The 25,277-nt window shown below is 37.6% G+C and overlaps 1 protein-coding gene and 1 pseudogene across 1 annotated transcript in view; both read right to left on the minus strand.

Annotated features, from left to right (window-relative positions):
- LOC140242478 (uncharacterized) overlaps positions 1-19,808 on the minus strand; it is a 35,493-nt gene extending 15,685 nt beyond the window's left edge. The window contains exons 1-4 of the mRNA XM_072322211.1: positions 19,662-19,808; positions 14,052-14,111; positions 12,173-12,210; positions 11,027-11,227 (exon numbers count right to left, since the gene is read on the minus strand). Of these exons, the coding sequence (XP_072178312.1) occupies positions 11,027-11,227; positions 12,173-12,210; positions 14,052-14,111; positions 19,662-19,808 (446 nt within the window). The remainder of the gene's footprint in view (positions 1-11,026; positions 11,228-12,172; positions 12,211-14,051; positions 14,112-19,661) is intronic.
- On the minus strand, positions 8,962-9,734 carry LOC140242862 (uncharacterized; annotated as a pseudogene).
- Positions 19,809-25,277: the final 5,469 nt, after the last annotated feature.

A 25,277-nucleotide genomic window follows, 5' to 3' on the forward strand; every position in this document is an offset into this window, starting at 1 on the left:
CTGAAAGAGCAAACTTAAATATGAAAAATGATGTATAACTCGATTCAAATGGACTCTCCAAACCTATCCTTATATTGGAATGAAAGCACACACTCCAGAAAATGTGAACTGAGAAAAGGGGCTCCAGAATGTTAACCACTGGAGCTACAACAATGAAGAGATTATCAGATTAAGCTGCGCATGCTTTATTAACACATTCTGTAGGTGATCAATGCCAACTTTCAAAGCAGAAGCATCGTCCTTTCTAAAGTTATTAGAGTTGAAAGTTAAAAGTATGGACAGGGTTTTTAAGAAATGAAAAGATGACTCTATGAGAAACACCTAATCACACTATTCTACCAAAAAGTGTTCCAGAAAAAAAAAAAAAAAAACCTGCTAAAAAACACAATTTCCTTTTATGATCCTACACTTTAGTATAATATTATAGAAGAAGACTTGCTCTTTCAGAAAATATGAAAAACTCAAGATTGGCGGGATTGGCCCATATCATCTATTTTCAGTCCTAATACAAAATCAGTGCATGCAACCTTTTGTTGGTTTTGTGATCGACGGTCACATATCATCCCACAAAATATGACATAAACATTCCATGATGTGTAAGTTATACACCTATGCCAAAGGTATGTTATACACTTCCATAATTAAAAGATGGCATCTTTTATCTACATTCATTTGAATGTTTTGAAGTTGTGAAGATATGTTTCATTCCAAAATGTAAAAAAGATTGGAAATAAGGATATTTGACAAAAGCAACTTAAAAAACATGACACTTTTATGTACTTTCATTCGAAGTTATTCAAGTGATGCTTACAACAACTTAGTATGCTTTCAGGTTCCAGCTGAATGACCATGAGATAAGCAATATACTTACTTTCCAAAAGACTTCCAATTTCAAATACATGTAAGCACTTAACATGTGTTCAAACATTTCAAAATAACAGGATAATTTAAACTACTTATATGTAGTGCTCAGTATCAGTCTCTGAGAGCATGTGTTATCATATTACATTTCTAGTGTCACAAATGTACACACAAGTAGTTATGTACATGTATCAAGGCTGTATGCATGGTTGTTTTAATGTGTATGTACACAGGTGAACCAGATTAATGGAGAACATTCTATATGATATAGATATAGTACATACAGGTTGACCAGATCAGTGAAGAATTTTCTACGTGGTATAAAATGTAGCTATAGTACATGCATGTGACAGGAAATACATTATAGCTCACTCAATCTAGAATGATTTCACCCATTCCAGAATATTCTGGGAAGTGCTAACATATTTGGATGAGTGAGGCACTGTCCCTGTAGCCCAATGTGATTGGTAGTTAATTTTGGCAATGATGTTATGCACGTAGTTAGGCAGTGAGTCATCCAGGATTCCTGGAATTTGGACTTGCTAGTATGTTCAGGTATGTGGCCCCAGGTTGGAGAAAATTACAGAATGTACTAGAAAGGGGTGAATGGATAGTATATAAGCTGGAGAAATTCTGCAGTAGGCAGAGTACCCAACACCTCTGCTCTGAGAGTTACGTCACTTCTGGCTCTGAAGCGACTTGTTATAGTCAGTCCTGTGTTACCTGCTGACCTGCTATACAAACTGTGTTTGTGGAGATAAGGCCTGGGAGACATTTTGCCTGCAGAGAATTAATTTGCCTACATTGGAGATGGACTCCATATTTTAGTGTCAACGGACATTATTACAGCAAAGCTGTGACGGGCTGGATTCCTTGCTGGACATTATAAAGTGAATCATCATTCAACGCCTCAACTGGACGTGGTCGTCACAACGTTTGGATTCTGCGCGTTTCGCCGTGAACATATATCGTGGATTTTACCCCGGATTTATACTGTGGATTAATGCAACCTGTGCCTCTGGAGTTACGTCGGAGGAATCATTCATCGGCACGTCAAGGATTATTCATTTGTGCATCGAACATTGCATTTGGACCTTCTCAATTAAAGGATTACCTGATATCAGATACGTGTAAGTGATTCCACTATTGATTTATAATTGTTTTATTGATCATTATTGTACTGATGTGAAAACCGATTATGAGTCTGTACCCACAATATCACTGTTAATAAACCGCCTGAACATCAGTTGATTGTTTCTTTTGTGCGATCATTCTCAGAGTGATTTTGGTCGTAACACTAGCAAGACATGCATGAAGAATGGGTTGTCTCATGACAGTGAGGCCTTACGAAGTGAAATTATATCTTTCCAAGAGACTTTCAATTTCAAATACATGTAAGCACTTAGCATGTGTTGAAACATTTCAAAATAACAGGATAATTTAAACTACTTATATGTAGCGCTCAGTATTAGTCTCTGAGAGCATGTGTTATCATATTACATTTCTAGCAAGACATGCATGAAAAATGGGTTGTCTCATGACAGTGAGGCCTTACGAAGTGAAATTATATCTACCAATGAATTGACATCTTTATTTTGCAAATCCTGACCCACTACAAATCTACACACTCAGATACTGAGTTTATATGGCACAGTGTCCCCAACTGAATTTCCAGTGATATAGATTATCTTCATAATCATATGATATAGATGGAAACACAAGGCAAGCTCAATTTGAAACACTTAAACCACTAGAACACAAAACAGCCACAGAGAGAGAGAAAAAAAAGTAAATACTTTACATTTCAGCATTAGAGAAATGTAGTATTCTTGCATGTAGAGTAACATAAGACTGTAATATAACCAAATGACTCCACTTTACAAGATGTGAGGAGCATACATGTACATCTGCTTTTTGTTTCTCACTCACTGTAGTCTTACCGACTTTATAGGTAGCAAAAAATGACTCTATTTTTTGATAATTTTCTGTAGATAACAAATAAATAAGTTTTCATTTCTTTGGTGTTCTGTTGATGCTAGATTCCATCAATATTCTTGAATCAACTTACATTTGTTAATTTAGAAAGAGTTGTAGAAAATAATCATTCTGTACTTTCCAATGACTTACTACTGTTTGCAATATTTGCCACATTTACTGGACATAGTTAATAGTTCTTTACATTCAACTTTTTTTCAGCTCATCATGACCCTTTTTGTTGAATACACATACAGCTATTTGACCTTTTCAAGAAGATTCTCCATTTTGCAATTATTCCAGCCACTTTTAAGTTCATTCAATATTCTTGAAATCAAACTTCTTCATATCTTTTGAGAATATTACATCCTTCCGCCTTTGAAATTTTACATGGTTGAGACTCTGCTTTTCATTCTCCAGATATTTTGCTGGCTCAGTATTTCAGCATGTTAATCTTATAAACTACTCTTTGCAAGATCTGGAGAATAAATAAACAGTGACTGTCATCATTTTAGTCCTTGCTAGCTTCTCTGATTTCTCTGGTTGTTTGAGTACAAATACACTCTAGGAGATCTGTATATTTACCATGCAGTTCCCATCCCCTCCCCCCCCCCCCCCTTAAATACAGTGTATTTGTGCCCTTTCAATTTTGATACTCTCCATTGTTCTGTTGGTTTTCACCTTCAACTTAAAGTTTTGTATGTTGACACAATTGGCATACACATCCATCCATTCACTTTTTTTCTTCTTAAAGGACAAGTTCACCTTCATTAACATAAGGATTGAGAGAATGTAGCAACATTAGTAGAACACATCATTGAAAGTTTGAGGAAAATTGGACAATCCGTTCAAAAGTTATGAATGTTTGAAGTTTTTGTGCAGTCACCGCTGGATGAGAAGACTACTGCAGTGTATGATGTCACATGTGTACAACAATATAAGGAAAATATAAAGAGAATTTCACAAAATTTCATTTTTTGAAAAAAAGTACTCATTCCCTTGACTTGTTACTGACATATGTTATGGGTAATATTATTCCCATTGCATTTAGAAAGAGGCAAGTCAAGTGCTCTTTTATTATGTGAAAATATGTTGAATTTTCTTTATATTTTCTTTATACTGTTGTACTCATATGACATCACGAGCCTTAGTAGTCTCCTCATCCAGCGGTTCCAACACAAAAATTTTAAATTGTCCAATTTTCCTGAAACTTTCACTGATGTGTTCTACTAACATTGCAGCATTCTCTCAATCCTTATGTTTATGAAGGTGAACTTGCCCTTTAAGAAGTTTCCCTGTCTCACATTTTACCAAGACTCTTTCAGATGGTTCAATATTTTTGATATGTCACTTCAAATGACTCATCACACTTTGACCACTTTCATTACGAGATTTCTGTTCTACCATTTTCTCATATCTTGTTCAAACTAGCTGGGTAATAAAAAGATGTTCAGCCTTAACTAAAATTTGCAAGATCTGTGGAATAAAAAGACATCATGGCTTCTAATTTTACTGCAACTTGTTTCCTCCAAACTTAACAAACTGTTCTTGGCGGTTCAACTTAAAACATCCACACACTTGCTCTTATTTGTGGAATATGCATTCATTATCTTTCCTAAATGTTAGGGTTTTTCTCAGGTAATGCTTTAGATGGCTTTTCTCTCTACATATTCCTGATAGTTTGTAAGTGTCGTCAGGAAGTGAACTTCAACCTCTCATGGTTTAAACTTCAATCAATCTTTAAACGTTACTGAAATATTATTTTTGTGTTTGTTTTCTGTGAAGTTCTTCCATTTCCTACTTTCTTTTAAGTTCTTCGAGGTAATGTATGTCTTACCTATGATGCAATTCAACCTCTTAAACAATACTTGTAAGATGTATACATTACAAGCTATCAACTTTTAAGATTGTCCATAAAGAGGTTTCTGCTCTATTAGTCTTTATCTTTCACGATGGCTAAGTAATTACTGTTGTTCTCACTCCTTGTTAACAATTTGTGGGATCTGTTAATTAAACATTTCTTCTTGTTCATCTGATTTTTCAGCAACTAACTTTCCTCAGCTGTTTACCTTCAGATGAATTAAGGTTTCTAGTAGTCATATCTACATGTACCACCTGCCCATGATTCAAATAGATATTACAAGTCATATGCCTCATGTTAAAGGTCCAGTTTACCTTTGGGAGCAGTGCTTTTGATTTAGCCTCAGTAATATGCAAGTTTCATGCAAATGGGTCCCTACTTGTAAGATTGTAAGATTTTATTGACTCTATCGACCCCCTCTCGGGGTATGAGGGTACAAACATATTTACAATATATGAATACAAAAATATAAGTGATAATGTACATGTACGTGTGAAAATAACAGATATAAATAAATATGTTTACAAAACAAGGCGTAAAGGACGTTTAACTACTCTACCACTACGTGTACAAACATTCACATCTACTTTACTTTCTACAAAAATACTGTCTTTCTTCTTTGGTATTGAAGAGAACTGAAACATAATAATTCTGACAAATTTGGCTAGTTTTTTCAAATGGCAAGCATTAGTTGAATTGAATAATTTGGCCATATGTAATGCACTTGGTCTACTGGCCGTCAAGCTACTTGGTAAATACAATAATCTCTCTTTGTTGAAAAAGTGACAAACAAAAATATAATGAAATTCATCCCCTATATCATCGGATGAACAAATAGTACAATGCAATTCATCTGTCACGCTTGCATCAAACCTGCCCTTATTAACGGGTAATCCATTAGATCTACATCTGAATTTACTTAATGTAATATAATCTTTCTTACACAAGACTTGTAAATACTTCTCTAACATCAAATTATCCTTAAACATTCTATAATTTGTACAGATTCTATTTGACCATGTTGCTGCTCTCCACTCTTGAATAAACATATCAAAAAGTCTAACTTTTGAGGTGTGTGAAATCCATGCAGCACTAAATCCACCCCCTTGTGCTAACCACACATTCCCTAGCCCTGCATAATAAAAAATATTTGCGATAGATAATAACCATTGTGATTTTGACGGGGAGTGTATGTCTCCTTGTAAATGCAGAAGAAATTTGAAAATTGTACATGAGTGTTTGGTTTCTTTTCCCCTGACTAATCTCAACCAGAATCCAATCATTCGACATTTAATATGGTTCAAAATTACTCCACGTCCAGTTTCACCATAAACCATACAATCAGGAGTACATTTGTTCACAAGCAAAATTTTTCTTAAGAATTTCCTATGGAAAATTTCAATTTGGTCTATGCACTCATAACCCCAGACTTCACAACCATAGAGTAAAACAGGTAAAACAAGATGATCAAATAGGTGGCACTGTGTGTCCACAGAGAGCTGTAACTTTTTAGTCTTGACCAACATGCTATAGAGTGTTTTTCTAGCTTGTATGACTTGTTTAGAAATTGCCTTTTTAAAACTACCATTATAATTGAATTTAACTCCAAGGTACACAAAGTCATCTACAACCTCGAGTGGATCACCAGCATAAACGAATTCAGGAATTCTTCTAACCTTCCCACGGGAGAAAATAACAATTTTAGTCTTGCTTGCATTTACAGTCAAGCGCCATGTCTGACAATAACTATCTACAGCATCAAGAGCTTTTTGCAACTCCTCCGGAGTTTCTGCTAAAATTATTGTGTCATCTGCATAAAGTAAACAAGAAAGATTTAAAGCTTTTTTGACATTATCAGAATCCAGGTGGTAAGAAATCTCACTTTCCAAATATTTAAGTCCACCATATGAATTTCTTATGTATTCTTGAAAATCATTCAGATAAATGGCAAATAAAAGCGGGGAAAGGTTTTCACCCTGTCGTACACCAATGTTACAAGTAAAAAACTCTGACATCTCCCCCCTAACCGCCACACATGATTTAGCACTTTCATAAATATTCTTAATGACAGTAAACAGTTTACCCCTAAGCCCCATCTTCAACATTTTGTACCATAAAGATGATCTATCAATTAGATCAAATGCTTTCTTGTAATCAATAAATGCACAGTATAAGCGTTTTTTATTTTGCAGATAAACATCAATTATAGTCTTCAAAACAAAAATATTATCAATTGTAGAATAATTAGAACGAAAGCCAGCCTGTTCTTCACCTAACATATTAGCTGCTTCAAAAAACTCTGAGATTCGATGATTCAAAATGGAAGTAAAAAGTTTTCCTAGACAACTGAGAAGAGTTATTCCTCTATAATTATCAGGATTTGTGTCTATACCCTTATTCTTAAAAATAGGAATGATAATCCCTATGCACCATTCAGTTGGAACAATACCACTGTCCAGTACCACATTAAAGAACTTTACCAACACATGAAGCATCTCTACGGGACAATTCTTAAGGAATTCATTTCTTATGAAATCTTTTCCACAAGCTTTTGAATTTTTAAGTTTCTTAATCATTAGTACCACTTCTTCCAAAGTGACTGGGGCATCCAAGGGACCATCTGCCTCAACAATTTCTGAAGTACCCATACTATCTTCCAGGCCTGTGGGCTGGTCCTCTTGGCTATTACCTAAATGACTAAAATGATTAACAAAATCCCCTAATGAAACATTTCCTGTTTTCTTTACTTTGCGTTCATTATTACTGTTGAGTAATTGCCAATATTCTTTCGGATTTGATGCCTGTAATGAACGGAGAGTTTCATTCAAATCTCTATGAAATGCCCTTCTTTTATGTCTTAATAAATTCTTATAAAGCTTTCCTGTAGACTCATAATGATTCAATAGACAAGTAGCCCCTGACCTGCCCAGAAATTTAAGCTTCCTCTTTAATCGATTTTTAACATTCAAATACTCCTGACGGGCAGCTCTACATTCTGCATCAAACCAAGGCTGATGGTTGTTTTTATCCTTATTGACAGTCTCATTTTTGTTTATATTATGTCGAGATTGTCTCCACTTACAAATGCCAACATCTTGTGCAACACTGACGAACATATTGCATAATTGTGAGTAACAAAAATCAATACTATCTTGATTTGCATTCCCATCTAAACATTCCACATTTTCACACATTAGCTCAGCCGAGTCCTTGATTTTCTGTTTAAATATTGCAGTGCTGTCACTGCTCCACTGGAATAATAAATAACGTTGACTTTCATTAGGCTGTGAATCTAAAACTGCGTTGTCTACTGCAGCGTTTTGAGAATTGTTAAAAACAGTGTCGACATTCACAGCAGATGTAGAATTTTCCGATTGCAAGGTCACACTGACAGGACAATGAACATCTGACAAACATTTATCAAATACATCAATACTGAAATGTGTAATGCTAGAAAATAACTGGCGAGATACAATAACATAATCAATGGTGCTACAACCACCATTTTTGTTGAAACATGTGTATTTTCCGACAGACTGATCTTCCCCTATTCTTCCATTAACAATCCTGAGATCAAAACTTTGGCACACATCAATAACAGACTTTCCATTATTATTTACATGGACATCAGTATTATAACGAGTAGTTGGAATATCTAGGCCATCAGTAGTTACATGCATATCAGAGGCATCATTACAAAAGCCTAATCCAGTCTGATCTGTCAACACATCCTCTACATCTAAAAAATCATCAAGCAAACCCGTCCTGGCATTGAAATCACCCAGCAAACAAAAGGGTGCATCATATCTACTTTTAATATCAATAATATCCTGCACCAGGTTGTCAAAAACTTCATTAGAATGGTGAATTGATCCCTCACATGGCAAGTACACTGCACCAACAATAAACTCAAAACCTAAAATTTTACTATTTACCTTGACCCATAAAATTGATTCAGAAACTGTTGCATGAATTCTTTCAGAACAATTAAAAATATGATTCTTCATCAGAATACACATACCGTGAAACCCACCAAACTTTTGTTTATTGGAATATTTTGGCATACTATAACACTGAAAACCGCAAACATGAGATTGAGACAGATCTGGTGTGTCTGTTTTTGTCTCTAAAAGACAGATTACATCATATGCTTGCAAATGTAAGTCCAAAATTCCAATATCGAGTTTACTCTGCAAACCATTAACATTCAAACTTATAAATGAGATCTGGGTTAAATCTGTAGATGAAAGAGGGCCGGGTAATTCCTAGGTCGAAATGTCGAGGAAGAGACCCGACTGTTTCAGCTTGTCCTCACTCCATCCTAGACGCTTGAAGAGGTCATCTGGACCGTGAATGATGTGCTTCTTGTGCGGGTCGCTCTTCAGAGTGCAATGCACCTTCCCATCGATTGTCCATACTTTCTCTGTGTTCTCGTCTTGCTTCACAGCCTGAAGAAGCTTGGCACGCCCAGGGGACAGATGCTCCATGATCATTATGTCCTTGTGTTGTTCCGAGTCCTTTAACTTACGCTTACAGTACTACGAAGGAGCTGAGTGCGGAGGTCACGACGTACGAAACGCGCAACAATAGGTCTCATTTTATTGGGCTGAGGCCTCCCCACGCGGTGGCTGGTGCTGATATCTGCCTCAGACACGGCAACCCCTGCGCTGGCAGCAACATCGATGACTACAGCATTTGTAGACTCGCCATCATTTTCAGGCACCCCTCGCATGATAACATTGTCTCTCCTAGAATACTGTTCTACCTCGTCCAGTCTGTTGTCATGATTTTGAACTGTGGCCTGCACCTTCTGCACGGACACCTGTGGGCCACTCACAAGTTGATGTGCGATGGACTGCACCATTGGCAACAATGCAGCAACCACAGCCTTCACTATGTCCCCCACAAGCTGACGGTTTCCACCCTCACGGTCAGGGACAAGCTGCATTGCCCCCTCTACCACCTCATTAATCTTGAAAGACACATCAGTATCACCTTCATCCTCAAGTGTGGCAAACTTGTTAGAAATGGTTGCCATGGCAAGACGAGGTCACAGTTGACAAGTGATGAAAGTAATATGAGCAGCAAACACAAAATCCAGTAGGTGGGACAGTGAAAACAAAACACGTGGTGGAGAGATAACAACAGCTGTCAAAATATCTCCTTTAAATGGCACTCCAGAGACGAGACTGAAGGTCAAAAAGCAAGTATTAGGATAAACTCTTGAGATAATTTAGAACAGCGAAGTCATCTTTCACTATATCGACCAATACACATCCAAACATGAGAGCTGAAATCCCCACATGCACATGTACACCACACCATGTCCATGCTTTCTTGGGAATAACTCATCCTCACATCAACCAGATCGAGTTTCTGTGGTGAAAAACTTACTTTTATATTAAGTTTTTCATATTGTAATCACTGTTCATTATTATCAAAACATATATTACTGAAGGATTTCAGGCAAATGGGATCTGAAGGTGTCATTTCTTGTTTTGACATGACCTTTACGATTTACGTAGTAAACCATATTTTAGCAAAGGAAATTTCTGTTTTCTGAGGATTTGCATGCCAGCACATGCATTAGACATGATATGCTTGAACTCTACATTCATTAAAACTGGCTGTAGGCAGCATTTTTCCCTCAGTTGTATTCTTTGGAAGTCACATGTCAAATTCTACTTTTAAGTATATGGCAAGCTTACCTGGTAATTTTGAGCGATGATGAGAGCTGGTTGAGCACTGCTCACAGTCCTAGGCTGCAATATCAGTGGGATCAATCACATCTGCACAGGAGCAAAAGCTGAGGCTGGCAGCAGTCTTGTGGTTGATTGGTCTGTGTTATCCCTCTTTCATACTGAAGAGGCTCTCCCCACCAGTAAGAATCTGCAACTAGAGTCTACTTATCATTTCTGAATATAAAATATTCAAGTACCGGGTAGCCTTGCACATTTTTTTTTTTTTTTTTTTGCGGGATTTTTCACCAAAAAAGTAGGAAAAAGTAGGAAAAAGTAGGATTTTGAGCAAAAAAGTAGGAAAAGTAGGGACAGCAGTAAAAAAGTAGGAAAAAGTAGGAAAAGTAGGGCCACTTGAAAGCCTGCTATATGAAACGGGCCTATTTTGTGTCTCAATAAATTGTGATTGAAGTCATTAAAGTGTCTGTCATTAGCAGACAATCACAAACATGACGATTTCAGCACCATAGATTGACATGGGCTATAAACAAATCAAGTGGCACACTGAGCATTATGATAGCATAGCAAACAGTGTAGAGCAGCTGGAAAGAATTTCTTTCGACCACCAATACCAGCCTTGCATGCACCTTACCTGAAGGCATGATAATAATCAGAAATGGTGTTGAAGCGGAACTCGTCTGCCGCTGGGCTTGCTCTCTCTGGCTCTATGAACTGGTCAAGTTGCACTTCTAGGGCGTTTGTGGCAGCAGGCGGCTCATCATTTGAAATGGATGGGTAGAAGGTTGGTGCATCATCAAGTATTAGGCTCCGTAGCAGTCTCATGTTTACATTCCTAGAGGGTGGGATGATGTTGATATAAAAATAATCTACAAACAATATCCAGTGCCTTGAAGAGATTGATATCACTTCTTTTTTTTCAGAAAGGAAACAAAAGTTTACAGGAAATGTTAATGCAAAAATATACTGTCGAGCTACACTAATTTGAAATATTCTGAAGCTTGAATTCTACACAGCTACAAGTCCAAAGTCAGCAAACCATACTACCAGTAGTTGGAATGTTCCTTGATATTTTCATACCTTTTTTCTACATTGAAGCTTGATACCATGAAGATTCTTTTCATAAATAACAAGTTTACTGTAATCATGTGTACACAATTGTAAATCACTTACTGGAAATATCTATTTTTGTTTTTCTGTATGCTGATAGTATAAATATTATGTGCAGTATACAGTCTATTTCTGAATACACTGCATGTTAGGTACACTTTCCATCACAAAAGTCTCATCAAACGATCAAATTGATTCTCCTCTTTTCAGGCTTGCCTGGTAAGGGATTTGAGCTCTGTTGATTTTCAGTTTACTGCATACCGTATTTTCCCAATGATAAAGAATCCTTTCTAGTACCTCCACTTTGGCTTACTGCTGCATTCCAAGTGCATGCTCAGTTTGTGTTCGTATCTGAAATACACACAACTTGAATTCACTTGTTTGTTGGCCCTGTTTGCAAATGATATCAAGAGTCCTTAAAAAAAAATTTGAACAATTCCTGGATCCAGATGGTTGTCCCAATCACTTACTAAAATCTAATCATCTGTGCCTTGTGTCATTACTATTACTTTTCCCATAAATTTCATCCAAATCCGTTCACAATTTTTTTGTTTTTTGTTTTGTTTTGTTTTGTTTGTTTGTTTTTTGCAAACAGACAGACAAACAAACCATTACCAGCAAAACTATAACCTGCTTGTGGAGGTAATCATTTACAGATTGTAAGCCTTACCTTGCAGCATGGGGCTTTAGAAGCAGTGTTCCAACCCACTGTGGATGTAAAATAAAAGAAATATTATGAGACTTTCGTCCATTCTAAGAAAGACTTGTATCTCTACAGTGTACCTCAATAGATAATCTTTGAGACACACCACCTTACACTGCAACATTTAACAGAGCACAGTAATGCATGTACTGCCAATGTTTGGTGCCATTTTCCAACTTGCACAATGTACAACCTATGTAGGATGCTGTGTATAAACAGGAAACATCAATTCCATCATTCTTAGAGCCAAGTCACAAGGTGCACAATATCGCAAAATGAAACAAAAACCTTACATTCAGCAAAGAAGGATGATGCAATGGTTGGCAGCTATCAAAAAAAAAAAAAAAAAAAAAAAAAAAAAAAAAAAGAGTGGGTGATGCAAACTAGATACCAGTGAGAAAGCCATGCTTTTAAGGATGGTACCACGCATCTGCAACAGTAGATATATCAATATTGAAGGGTGCACACTAAAATGTTTAACCTACCACAGTAATAATAAAAGACACATAAGGCCAAGTAGAATAAAAAGACTATTAGTTTTTTGTCCCCACCCGCCTCAATTTGTACTGCTGCATCAATAACTTTTTTTTTTTTTTTTTTTTTAAATGGCAAAATTTCGACTGATTTTTGCTGTTTCAGTCGTTGAACTTTGCACATGCACAGCCTACATATCATACCTTACTTAAACTAGATATATCGCTACGGCTACTGATATGCCTCCGCCATAATGCATGGTTCTCCTAATAGGTCTATAGTACAATGTCTTGACAATGTGTGATGACAGTTTCACACAACTGGCAAAATATTAAAATGACAGGTTTGACACAAATGTGCTGAATGTTCACTTTCCTAGAACTAAGGTTCAATTGGATGAATGATTAAAATGTCAGAGTGCAGATATTTGGGGAACTGATGATTTTTATTTGACTTTTGACCCTTTTATAAGGTTATGCATTGAGTAATTTTCAAGGTATTGAGAAAAAGTATAATTTCAGTATCAAATGGGAAAATAGCATTATCTAAACCTGGCCTTTGACCTTTGACCTCACAGTTCCAAAGAGAATCACTGTTAGGTTGAACATGCATAAATATGTAAGTTTCATGATGATACCTTGAGTTACTTTTGAGATATGGAGGAAAAAGTGCAATTTAGCACTTTCCCTTGACCTTTTACCTTTTGACCTTTGACCTTTTGGCAAGAAACTTCCCCAAAAATATATATTGGGTAATACATGCCATATATCAAGTTTTTTAAAAAAAACCTTCAGGCATATTGCATTTTAAGGAAAGTAGTGATATTTTGAGGAGTTGACCTTGACCTTTGACCCCCCTGACCTTTGACCCATGACCCCCAACTTCCCTAGATAATCACTGCCCATCGGTACAAGCATATATACTAAGTTCCATGAAGATACATGTACCTTGAACCATTTGCGAGATATGGAGAAAAACATGAAATTTCAATTTTTTTTCACAAAATAACCTGTGACCTTTGACCTTTGACCCTGTGACCCTAAAATCCACACAAGCCACACGGTTCTTGAGATATCAACAAAAACAAAACGGGACGGACGGACGTACGGACGTACGGACGGACGGACGTACGTACGGACGGACGGACGGACGGACAGACGGACGACCCGAAAACATAATGCCTCCGGCCACTTCGTTGCGGAGGCGTAAAAAAGGACTGGAAATTAGACTACCCAAAAAGAATTAAGGAAAAAAAAAGAAAGAAAAAGACACTCATCCTCCTTTTTTCTAAATGTTAGGGCAAGAAAATATGTTGTGTATTTTTTACTTGGCCTTTAAACACAGTTTTAACAAGTTTTTTCTAAGAACTTACTGTACTGGTCATGTGTCGCAAAAATCTCAGCAGAAGACCTGATGACCTAAGTGGAAAACTCTGGAAGGAAAACAAAGATCTTAGTAAGCAGAAGCAGAGAAAAATCATGCAACTTCCAAAGATACAATATTCTGTGAAATGTTATATCATGTTTCAACATTTTCTTACATTATTGCTGCAATATTACCTGATCTAATGGGGATTTTTTTTTTTTTTTTTTGCAATGACAGTTCTTTCATTCCAGGAAAAGCCATTTGAATCATCTTTAATGCATTTAATAATGCCCGCAAATTACCTCTTTTCTCTCACTTGAAGCTCTTTAATTATATGCATGTACAGCAGGTGCGCCGGAAGCAGTTTTGGATTGGGGGGGCAAATATTGGAGGGGGCTCACGATAGACCATACATATGTTACACAATATACACATACACACACACACACCCACACACACACACACACACACACACACACACACACATATATATATATATATATATATATATATATATATATATATACATATATATGTATATATTTATAGTTATATGTACAGTGACGTACCATGGGTCGAGACATTGGGGAGGGGGGCACCTTGTGGAAAAGTAATTTTGAGGGTGTGCATCGATGCTTGTGCGTGTGTGCGTGCGCTGTCAGTCTGCAAACAATGGGACTACAATACATTACGGAATGTGATACATTCAACAACGCAGTCATTGAGCAACATTGTAAGTTTTCCTTACATGGATTATGGAATGACGTTGTGAAACGACAAATTACTGTCAGCAACATCAGGAGAATTGCATAACAATAAAATGCGAGCGAGCGGAGGGAACAAGCTTAAAAATTTTGACATTTTACAGTGCCAAAACTGCCGTTTGTAGCTATATCTTTCGCTTTGGAAATTAAGGGGGGCGCACCGGGCGCAACTGCTGGCAATTACTGGCAGCAACATTAGGTGAATGGCATAACGATTCAATGCGAGCGAGCGAGCGAAGCGAGCGAGCTTGAAAAATTTGACATTTTGACATTCTACAGTCCCAAAACTGACGTTTGTAGCTATGTTTTTCGCTTTGGAAATTAAGGGGGAGGCGCACCGGGCTCAACTGCTGGCAATTAGGCAAAAAAAAAAAAAAAATGGTTGCATTGGCGTAACATGAGATTTTCAAATAGGGTCGGTCGGGCGGATTTTTTTTTTTTTTTGCTACCTGCATTTTACGTGTAAAACTCGTGCTCAGCTCAGTAAACAGTTACAACTGCTGCACCGAATGTGCTGTGTTCATCTATTCTACAAATCATTTATGAGGCCGATATTACTGGAATTATACCCCTTCACAGAATTTAAAGATGTTGAAATCCCTATCCTGAATGTTTTCACTTCATATTTTACTATTTTGACTTAGATAAGATAGATGCAAATTGACCCATATGTACAATCTTTTCATCGCACACGGCGATCTCTATTACAGTCCCACATATACAGATTCGTGTAAGTTCTCCACACAAGAAACCTACGGCAAAACTGTGCACAATACATCGCACTCTGAATGCTACGTATACACTGAATAAATCTTGTTAGAGTACGTGTCCGTGTTGGAAACAGATGACGTACTGATCAAGGAAGGCTTATGCGAGGCGCTAGATCTCTCCCTCGTACATCCGATATTCCCCAGAGCCGTTTCCACTTCCGGGTTCGTGCGATCACGATCGCAATCAACAAGATATTTGATATCGATAGCAAAAAAAAATAATAAAAAAACATGGGGTCGGCTGAATTTTTAGGGTCGGGCGGGTTACACCAATGCAACAATTTTTTTTTTTTGGCCTAGAATACTGGCAGCAACATTAGGTGAATGGCATAACGATTCCATGCGAGCGAGCAAAGCGAGCGTGCTTCAAAATTTTGACATTTTACAGTCAAAAAACTGCCATTTGTAGCTATATTTTTTTTCGCTTTGGAAATCAAGGGGGGGGGGGGAGCAGCCCAGGCGCAACTGCTGGCAATTACTGGCAGCAACATCAGGAGAATGGCATAGCGATTGAATGCGAGCGAGCAAAGCGATTGAGCTTGAAAATTTTGACATTTTACAGTCCAAAAACTGCCGTTTGTAGCTATATTTTTTCGCTTTGGAAATTAAGAAGGGGGGGGGGGGTTATAACTATTTTTCCGGGAGCGCTACCTACGTCAGGTGTCACGTTAGTAACAACTAGCGGTGGAAGAGGGACGTATGGAAGATTTTTTTTTTTTCTGGGGGGGGGGGGCACACATATAAAAATTACAAAACAAAGAAGAATACTTTAAAAGTTGCTTCCAAAGGAGGGTTGGCATGGGCCAGTTTTGCCCGCCTCTAAATCCGCCAGTGCTTAAAGCTAACATTTTTATATTTACACGATTTTCCATAGCCAAAAGCCTCTAAAAATTGCAACGGTTACCGTTGAATGCGGTTGAGATAATCTGCTCACACGCAACGAAAAATGAAGTTCTAAACATTATATATGAGAGTTAGAATTACTAGTCTTAGCTAATAAATTTCCCTATATATATATATATATATATATATATATATATATATATATATAACTTTATTTACTTTTATCTATTCATTTCTTTATTTGTTTATTTTTTTTTGGGGGGGGGCTTTTTTGGGGGGCAAAAATGCGTTTTGCCCCCCCCCCACTTTTTGGATGGGGGGGGGGCGGCTGCCCCCCCCCCCCCCCCCCCACTTCCGGCGCCTATGATGTACAGCTGTAACTATGACATTATAGATATTCATAACTGATATCTATACCATATGTTCATGTGCTCAAACGAGTTATTACCCTCCAACACTCATCAAAATTTTTATTGAATCGTGATGTTCATGATCACATCACCAATAATGCTGGTACAATGTAATTAAGCTTTAGATCATGATAAAACAAATATCTGAAAGAAAACAGTCTTCAAAGAACCAACAAAATGGAGGTGGAAGGATATGCCAATTGATCTAAAAAGTAAAGCCCCCCCCCCCCCCCCCTCCCCGAATAGTTTAACCCATTGTCTGAAGATGTGTCCCAAGTACACATTGCACTCGGGCAAGTGTCTATGGGAAATGCGTGTTGTTAGCAAAATCAGCCCATCCTCAACGGGTTAGGTTACAAATATTAAAGGGATGATATAGTTTTGGTTGAGACCTAACTTTAGGTTTCTGGCATTTTTTGGTGACATAATGAGAAACCTCTTATGAAATATTGAAGAGGATGTAATTCCAAGAGGAATTCAACGTTTATTTTATTTTATGAAAATTGGTTTTGAAATGGCTGAGATTATATCCAAAACAGAGCGATTCTAATAAAAGGTGGGACCCACCTTTCATCATGACCGCTTTGTTTTACTTTGTTTTTGGATGTCTCAGCCATTCCAAAACTAATTTTCATCAAATAGAATTGGAATTTCTCCTAGAATGGTATGCTCTGTACTATTTCATAAGGAGTAGGACGAAAGCTTGCCCACTACAATTAAAGGTTGGTAGAAGCTAAAACTTTTAAATTCAATATTTCATAAGTGGTTTCTTGGTATCTCGCAAAAAGTTAAAAGCCCAATCCTCATCTCCACCAAGATGTATCATCCAAGTCAAATATACACTATGTTGAATATTGCAGTTACACTTCAATATGCCTTTCAATTAATCTTTTACAAAGAATTTTATTCTTCCCCTCCCCCCTCTATCTTGCTCTTTTCCTTTTTGCCTAACCAACCTGTAAATCTAAAATCATTATGAATAATTAGGGGTCAATCTTTTAATTGTATGAATGTACAGCTACAGTATGGACAAGGCTCATTATCTTTTCTCTTTTTGACCCCCATTCCATGAGTTCATTCTCTAAGCTATCAGTGTATAATTGTTGTCTTTGTTTCTTAATTGATTTAAATTTTTTTTCCACGGTAACAATAATGTTGTTATAATGAATGACAAAAAAAAAAACAAGCATAGATTTCACATTTTTACAGTTAAATCAGGCCTAGGCCCTACCTAACTTCTGTAATGAGTAACTGCATCCTATGTTTTAGTAACTGATTCTTGACAAGCCAGTTAAGACTTTATATCAACAAAACAGTCAACAGCAATATAAAAATTACATGGCCTAGCTACCAGCAACGTGAACTAGACTCTTCTCCAAACTGGTAATATTTCAAGTACAAACAAGGTTTGACTGACAATTCTTCAGAGTAAATTAATATACGAAAAACTGGTGGTACAAACAATTTGCATATTAAAGGGACTGTACAGTATAGTAAGTCTACTACTCATTGACCACCTATTTTTAGATCAACCCCCCTCGCGCAATGGCTTTCTCACGTATAAAATAAAAAATATGTGTGGGACGGGGCGCAATACGTTGGACCATTCGAACATGAATATAAATCAAGAAAAATTAGGGGGGATACAGGTAAATAACCTGAGGAAACAGGAGGAAAAAGAATTGAAGAAAATCCTCATATGCATTGCTAACACATATTCGCCCATTCACTGGATTTATGAGCTTTTCAGTGGGAAAACGGGAGGTTGATTAAAATGATGAGCTTGCACCGGTGTACAGTGAAAACTGTCAGTAATTGTCACTTGTGTTTGTCACTTGTGTTTGTCGCTGAGAACTACGCACGTACGGTACGAGTCAACAATCTGAGCCCGGGATATGAATCTGCAGTATTTTCTGCCTCAAGTGGAACGAAATTAAGGTGAAAATGAGGGATATTTTTTTAGATACAAGGTATTCATTCAAAAAGTGGTCGATGAGTGGTACATGTAGGTCTTGACTGAAAGATCGGTCTGTATCTGGTCGTCGGGGAAATGTTCCACGGAGACTGCGTCTGGCTTCACGGATCCCCTCCTTATGTCTACGGAGGAGAGCGATAATGTCAAAAAAATAAAAGTCTCCTCCGGACAGACGGACCTTTCTGTCTAAATGACTATTAAATGTACAGCCTGTAGGTCCAACCACTGGTTGAAGTGAGGATTCAGGTTTATATCATTTTTGGTGAGATAATGAGAAACCTCATATGAAATATAAAAGACCATGTAATTTGAAGAAGGACTCAACGTTCATTTGATGAAAACTGGCCTTAAATTGGCCGAGATATCCAAAAAAGCGATCCTAATATTCCTAATACAGGCCTAGACAGAAAGATCCGTCTGTCCGGAGGACTCGTTTATATTTTGCCATTGACGCTGTCCTCCGTAGACAGAGCCTCAGAGGGGATCCGTGAAGCCAGACGCAGTCTCCGCGGAACATATTCCCCGACGGACAGATACAGACCGATCTTTCGGTCAAATACAGGCCACGACTTGATCTCTTTACTGTAGCTTTGTTTTTCTTGTTTTTAGATATCTCAGTCATTTCAAAACCGATTTTCATCAAATAAACTTTTGTTTCCCCTTTGAATTGTATGCTCTTTACACAAGCTGAATCCTCACCTCAACCAGTAAATTTACTGTACAGTCCCTTTAACACAAATAGCAGCGCCGCGCTGCCTCTCGCTCGCTCTTCTGCCTCGCCCGAACGGCTAACGGTGCTGCAGCAACGTTTCAACGGGCTGCACTCCCGAGAAATGTAGGTAAGAGTCAGCTTACCGCTTTCTTGCAATTGTATTCGGTGGAGTCTGGTTGGAGTGCCCTCCTTCTGATCAGACGGCCTGTTGAGTTTGCCCTTTTCACAAAGAGGAACCAGAACACAATGGCTCCAGAGAAAATTCCAAATAAATGTTTAAAGTAACTCATATTAGCAAAATTTCGAGCGACTTTCGCTCCACTACTCACTAGTAGTCGTACCACTGCCAGCTAGTATACTCGGTCGTAGCCTTTTGTCAAGGCCCTCTCGCTGCTGTATGGTGAAGAGAGCCCAGCTGAGTGGGGTTGTGTTTGCTCTAGTCCATGGGCCAGGCCAGATATTGGTACCATCTCAGGTGGCAAAACCTTTTTGGTGTCGTTTTGTTTGTCGGGCATAGATATGCTTATCAAGCTATGATAGCATTTCCAAATGAGTAGCTTAGTCATAGTAAATAAAATTTTAACCAATTTGTTCTCGTTGTTATATCCCTATACTTCTGAATCGAAACTAACCGCTTTACAAATAAGAACACTGTCTTCTGTATGTTCCATAGAGCTGTAAAATGCAGCTCTATGGTATGTTCACAGGTGTTCTATTGTAAACGCGGTGCGCTTAGTCTTTATTAAGGCAGCGAAGGGAATATCCAAAGGTTATGATGTCCACAGCGCTTAGTCTTTATTCTAGAAGGCGAAGGGAATATCCGAGGCGTATGATACAGTGTATATCCTTTTATCTAAAAACAACAACAACATCAAAAGCAATTCCTCGTGAATTTTACCGTATCTTTCAATTATTTATCATTTTCCCGCGAAAACGCTACGGTGAAAACGCTGATACCACGCCAATGTCGCTTTATTTCCCTCCAACAATATAAGATAATACAAAACAATGTACCGGTACACTTCGATACATTATAATGAATGATATTGTAAATGAACAGAGTGATTTTTGTTTAAAACTGATATATTTGTTGATAGGGTAGTATAAAAACGGTATAGATAATCGTTATAAATCCCTTTTATGAGGAACTTTAGATATGATAACGGTACATTGGTCTAGATAAAGACTAAGCCCACCGCGTGACAGCTGTGGACATCATAACCCTTTGGATATTCCCTTCGCTGCCTTGAATAAAAACTAAGCGCACCGCGTTTACAACAGAACACCTATGGACATACAGAAGGCAGTGCTCTTCTTTGTATAGCGGTTTAGTTTCGATTCAGAAGTATAGGGATATAAAAACGAGACCAAATTGGTTAAAAATTCATTTATTATGACTAAGCTACTCATTTGGAAATGCTATCATAGCTTGATAAGCATATCTATGCCCGACAAACAAACTGACACCAAAAAGGTTGTGCCACCTCAGATGGTACCAACAACCCATTTTTCGGGTCTTGGCCCATGGACTACTCGCGCTGGCGCGCTCGGCTGGGCTCGCTTCGCTCGCCCATTACAGCGAGAGGGCCTTGACAAAAGGCTAACTCGGTCGTTCACTGTTTTTTTTGTGTGTGCGTACGCGCGTTGTGCATAGCATGCGTGAAATCTAGGCCGGCCTATCGGATCGATCCGATCCTGTGCGGTACGACTATGTAGGCAAGGCATGCACTGTGTGACCACTACACAGACTGGTATCTCGATCTTTTTTGGCACCCTCTCTGATCTACACACGTCACGTAGTTGTACTCGCACTACGACACATCGTACAGGTGCATGGTCTCAGTGCCGCGATGTGCACTATAAATAGGATGCATGTCTCTATTATTTTCCCCCTAATAGGCCTACTAGAAATATAATTCACTTCCATTCAAATACACACACACAAAAAAAACAGTCAATGTACATCGTAATAAAAAGAAAAAGTTCTTTAGTATGTAGCTTTTCCGCATTTGTAAATGATAAAGGTATAAAATGACTGAAAACTCACATTATCTTTGCATCAAAACAAACAAAATGAAAATAGTGCGGTAAACTCAGCAAATACCAATGTTAAAAAAGCCTAGACTTGGAAATTTGTCAATATTGGCAAATTAGGTGACCTAATTGGATTTACGTAACTTCCTGTTTCAAATACACATCTGTGATTGGGGGCGAATGACCACGGTGATTTTTGAGATTCTCAAGCGAAAAAGGGGGATCGAAGGGCATACAGTGGAGAGTGGGGAGAAGTGGGACAAAAATTGTGATTTAATGAATTATGACATGTAAGCCTGGTTTCATGGATAATTTCCGCCCTGTTTAGAAGATATGATTGACAACGTGATTTTAGATAATTACGTCATACTGACGTCACGGTTGACTGATCACAATGATACACAAGAGATCTGTCGTCTTTATGACTTGATACATAGTTGACATAAATTTTTGACTTGATAGTCCAAGGACTTTTTGAGTTAACCTCTGCACAAGATTTGGTGAGAAAGAAATTTAGAAATAAAGAATCATTACAGATACAGGTGATCCGAGAGGGTACTCGGATCGCCTAATGAAAATATCAAACACTTTAGATAACTAGCCAACCAAACACCCAAACAATCCTCCCTAACTACATTTCCTTACAATTTCCACCTTTATAATCATAAGAATATCCCGTATCAAAAACCTTCCATACTTAAATCTCCCCTCCCTCTTTCAATCTGCCCATTGCCAGACAGACACCTGTCCTAACAATAAAGTCCGAACATCATCATTCCATCTATCTACTAGGTATTAAAAAAAAACAAACAAACAAAAACATTTCCCACTTTTGATGCTTAATAACTCGAAAACTAGATATCAGATAAAACTGTCATTGATAAAATTATGAGTAATATAGCTGAATAGTGTACAATTTAGTTGAAGGTGATTTGCATATGAAAACCTAGATCAGTTTCATGAAATCCATTATTAATTTCAAAGTTAGGTTCCAGATTTTGGTCAAATTTTAACCCTCTGTACAAAACCCAAACTTTACACAGGAACTAATGATGTGTATGTTGTGTATTTACAGTGACCCTAAAGCCGGACCTGGACACCACCTGTTCAGAGCTCTGCTCCAACACACATGAATGGATTACCTGGGCACTGCTAGTCTGAATTCCTATAACGAAGGGTGAAATGCATGCACATGAAAAAAGTAAGCACATGAAGAGTTTGTTTGCAAAAAAACGATAAGTCCATATTTGCCCAATGGAGATATTTGCGATTAAAGGTCAAGAAAAATAAAGAGAATAACAAGATTTTTTTTTTGCTTCTTTTGACCATAACTTCAAAAATATACCTTTATATGTAGTGACCAATATATCATTTAAAATGTATTATTTTGTACTTTATGACAGAGATCGTACTTCAAAGTCTTCAAAAATGGACTTCTCGGTTTTTGCAAACAAACCCTTCACATGTTTCCACGTGCTTGCATACACCACATTTCAGAATGAGTAAAGACTAACTGTGATAGTGGAATCTCATGAAAAAATAATGGAGCATTCAAATCTTGGTCATTGTCCAGGACCATTGTCTGGGTGTCAACTACACATGCACTCCCATACACACCAATTGACTTCTGTGCAAAGTTAAAGTTTTGTTCAGAGGGTTGAAAATATAGAGCAAAATCTGAAACCTAACTGAAAAATTAATGTTTAATTTAATGAAACTGAATTATGCTGTCATTTTAAAATTGCCTCTAACAAAATTGTACACTATTCAGCTATTGCTCGTATCAATGTCAGTGTTATCTGATATAGTTTTTGAAATATTAAGGATCAAAAGTGGGATATGTTTTTTTGTAACACCTAGTAGATCCCCACCACATACATATAACCTCCTGATCCTTAGCTACCCTTTCCTCCACAATTCACTGCCGACCCATGATACTTACGCCATTTCTACCTAAACACACTCACTCAGGGAAGGGGAGTGTTAAAAAAAACCAACAACAACAATAACCTTAAGACCTCGATACTGAGGAATGTTGAATTATAAACGCAAAACCGGGCTACTCGCATGCACAGCTTCTGCGGAGTCTCTTCTGAGAACTATTGAGGATCCTAGTATCGCTTGATATAGTTTAACGATACAAGGAAAATAATAAGCGAATATATATATATATATATATATATATATATATATATGCCCTACATAGTGAAAGAAATCAGATTTTAGGCGGACGTTGCTCTTTTTGTTTCCCTTTTAAGCTTTCGTCCCGTCATGGCCTTCATCAGGATCTACGGACAGAACACACATTACAATATATTGTCCAGATGGCATGGTGTGCAATGATGTAACGCAATATCGTATGATAATCAAATATTATCGTGAATTTGATTACGAGTATTACACCGTTTGACTCAATGATGGGTAGTTCCTGATATACCCACGTGTATTGTCTTCCCAATCAGTGTATCTTAATTCCTACTATCTCAAAATAGTCAATAATATCCAGAAAAAAAAAATCTTTAATTTCTTTAGCGCAATTTCAACGAAGATTCTGAGGAACATAAATTACCGGGATCAGCAAAATCAAGGAAACTGTTTTTCGTTAAACCGCCCAGTGAAGTAATTCATTGAAATTCTCTAAGATCTCCCACGAGTGTGATTCTAGGCCTCATAAAAGTATCTCTCATACTTTTTTTTTCCAGATAAATCAAATTTCTGATGGCCATCTTTGATTTCAAAAGAATATAAATTTTAACAGGCACAAAATATGCATAGTGATTGATTGCACCTCTTTTAAAGTAAAAACACGCCCACGAGTTTTTTGGGGGGAATTTTTTGATTGGACCAAATGGTACCTGATTAGACCAGGAGGCTGGCTATTAGACCAAATGACAATAAGATCAATGGTTATTAGACTAAATGGGTGTGGACTAAATGATGATAGACAGAGGTTAGACCAACTGGGCAATGGACCAAAATTAATGATGTGTTCATCAAATTTATATTGGACAAATTTGGTTTTATTTTAGACCATTTGATGATTAGACGAAATGGAATTAGACCAACTCATAATAGACCAAATACGTATTTGATGATATAAATTGGTGTTAGACCAAAAATAGACCAAATGGCTATTATTAGACGAATTGACTGTAGACCAAATAGTAATTAAACCAAGTAACAATTAGACCAAACAGTAATTGGGCGAAATGATGACTAGACCAACTGGTTATTAGACCAACTGGCTGTAGACCAAGTGGTAATAGAGTGTAAACCGATCCGGACGATAGCCTCTTTGAAATTTTTGTTTGAAGGTTAAATATAAATTCAAAACTCGTCTTTTAATATTACATGAGAAAAAGTACCAACGCACCCTTTCGGCAAAACCGGGGGGGGGGGGGGGGGGGGGGCTTTGGACGAAGGGTAGGGTTCCAGTCAACGCGACGCGACCCAACGCTCCCAACGCACCCTTTCGGCAAAACCGGGGGGGGGGGGGCGTTTTTTTTAAAGACGGCACAGATTGGGGCATGGCGCGTGTTAAACCTATGGGAAAAACGTTGGGTTAGGGTTTTTGGTTATGGTTATGGTTAGGGTTAGGGTTAGGGTTGGGGTTAGGGTTAGGGTTAGGGTTAGGGTTAGGGTTTGATGGTTAGGGTTAGGATCAGGATTAGGGTTAGGTTTAGGGATAGGGTCCCCGATAGATTTTTAAGTTCCCCCAATCTGTG

Source organism: Diadema setosum, chromosome 19 (genome assembly GCF_964275005.1).
Source record: "Diadema setosum chromosome 19, eeDiaSeto1, whole genome shotgun sequence".
Taxonomy (NCBI): Eukaryota; Metazoa; Echinodermata; class Echinoidea; order Diadematoida; family Diadematidae; genus Diadema; species Diadema setosum.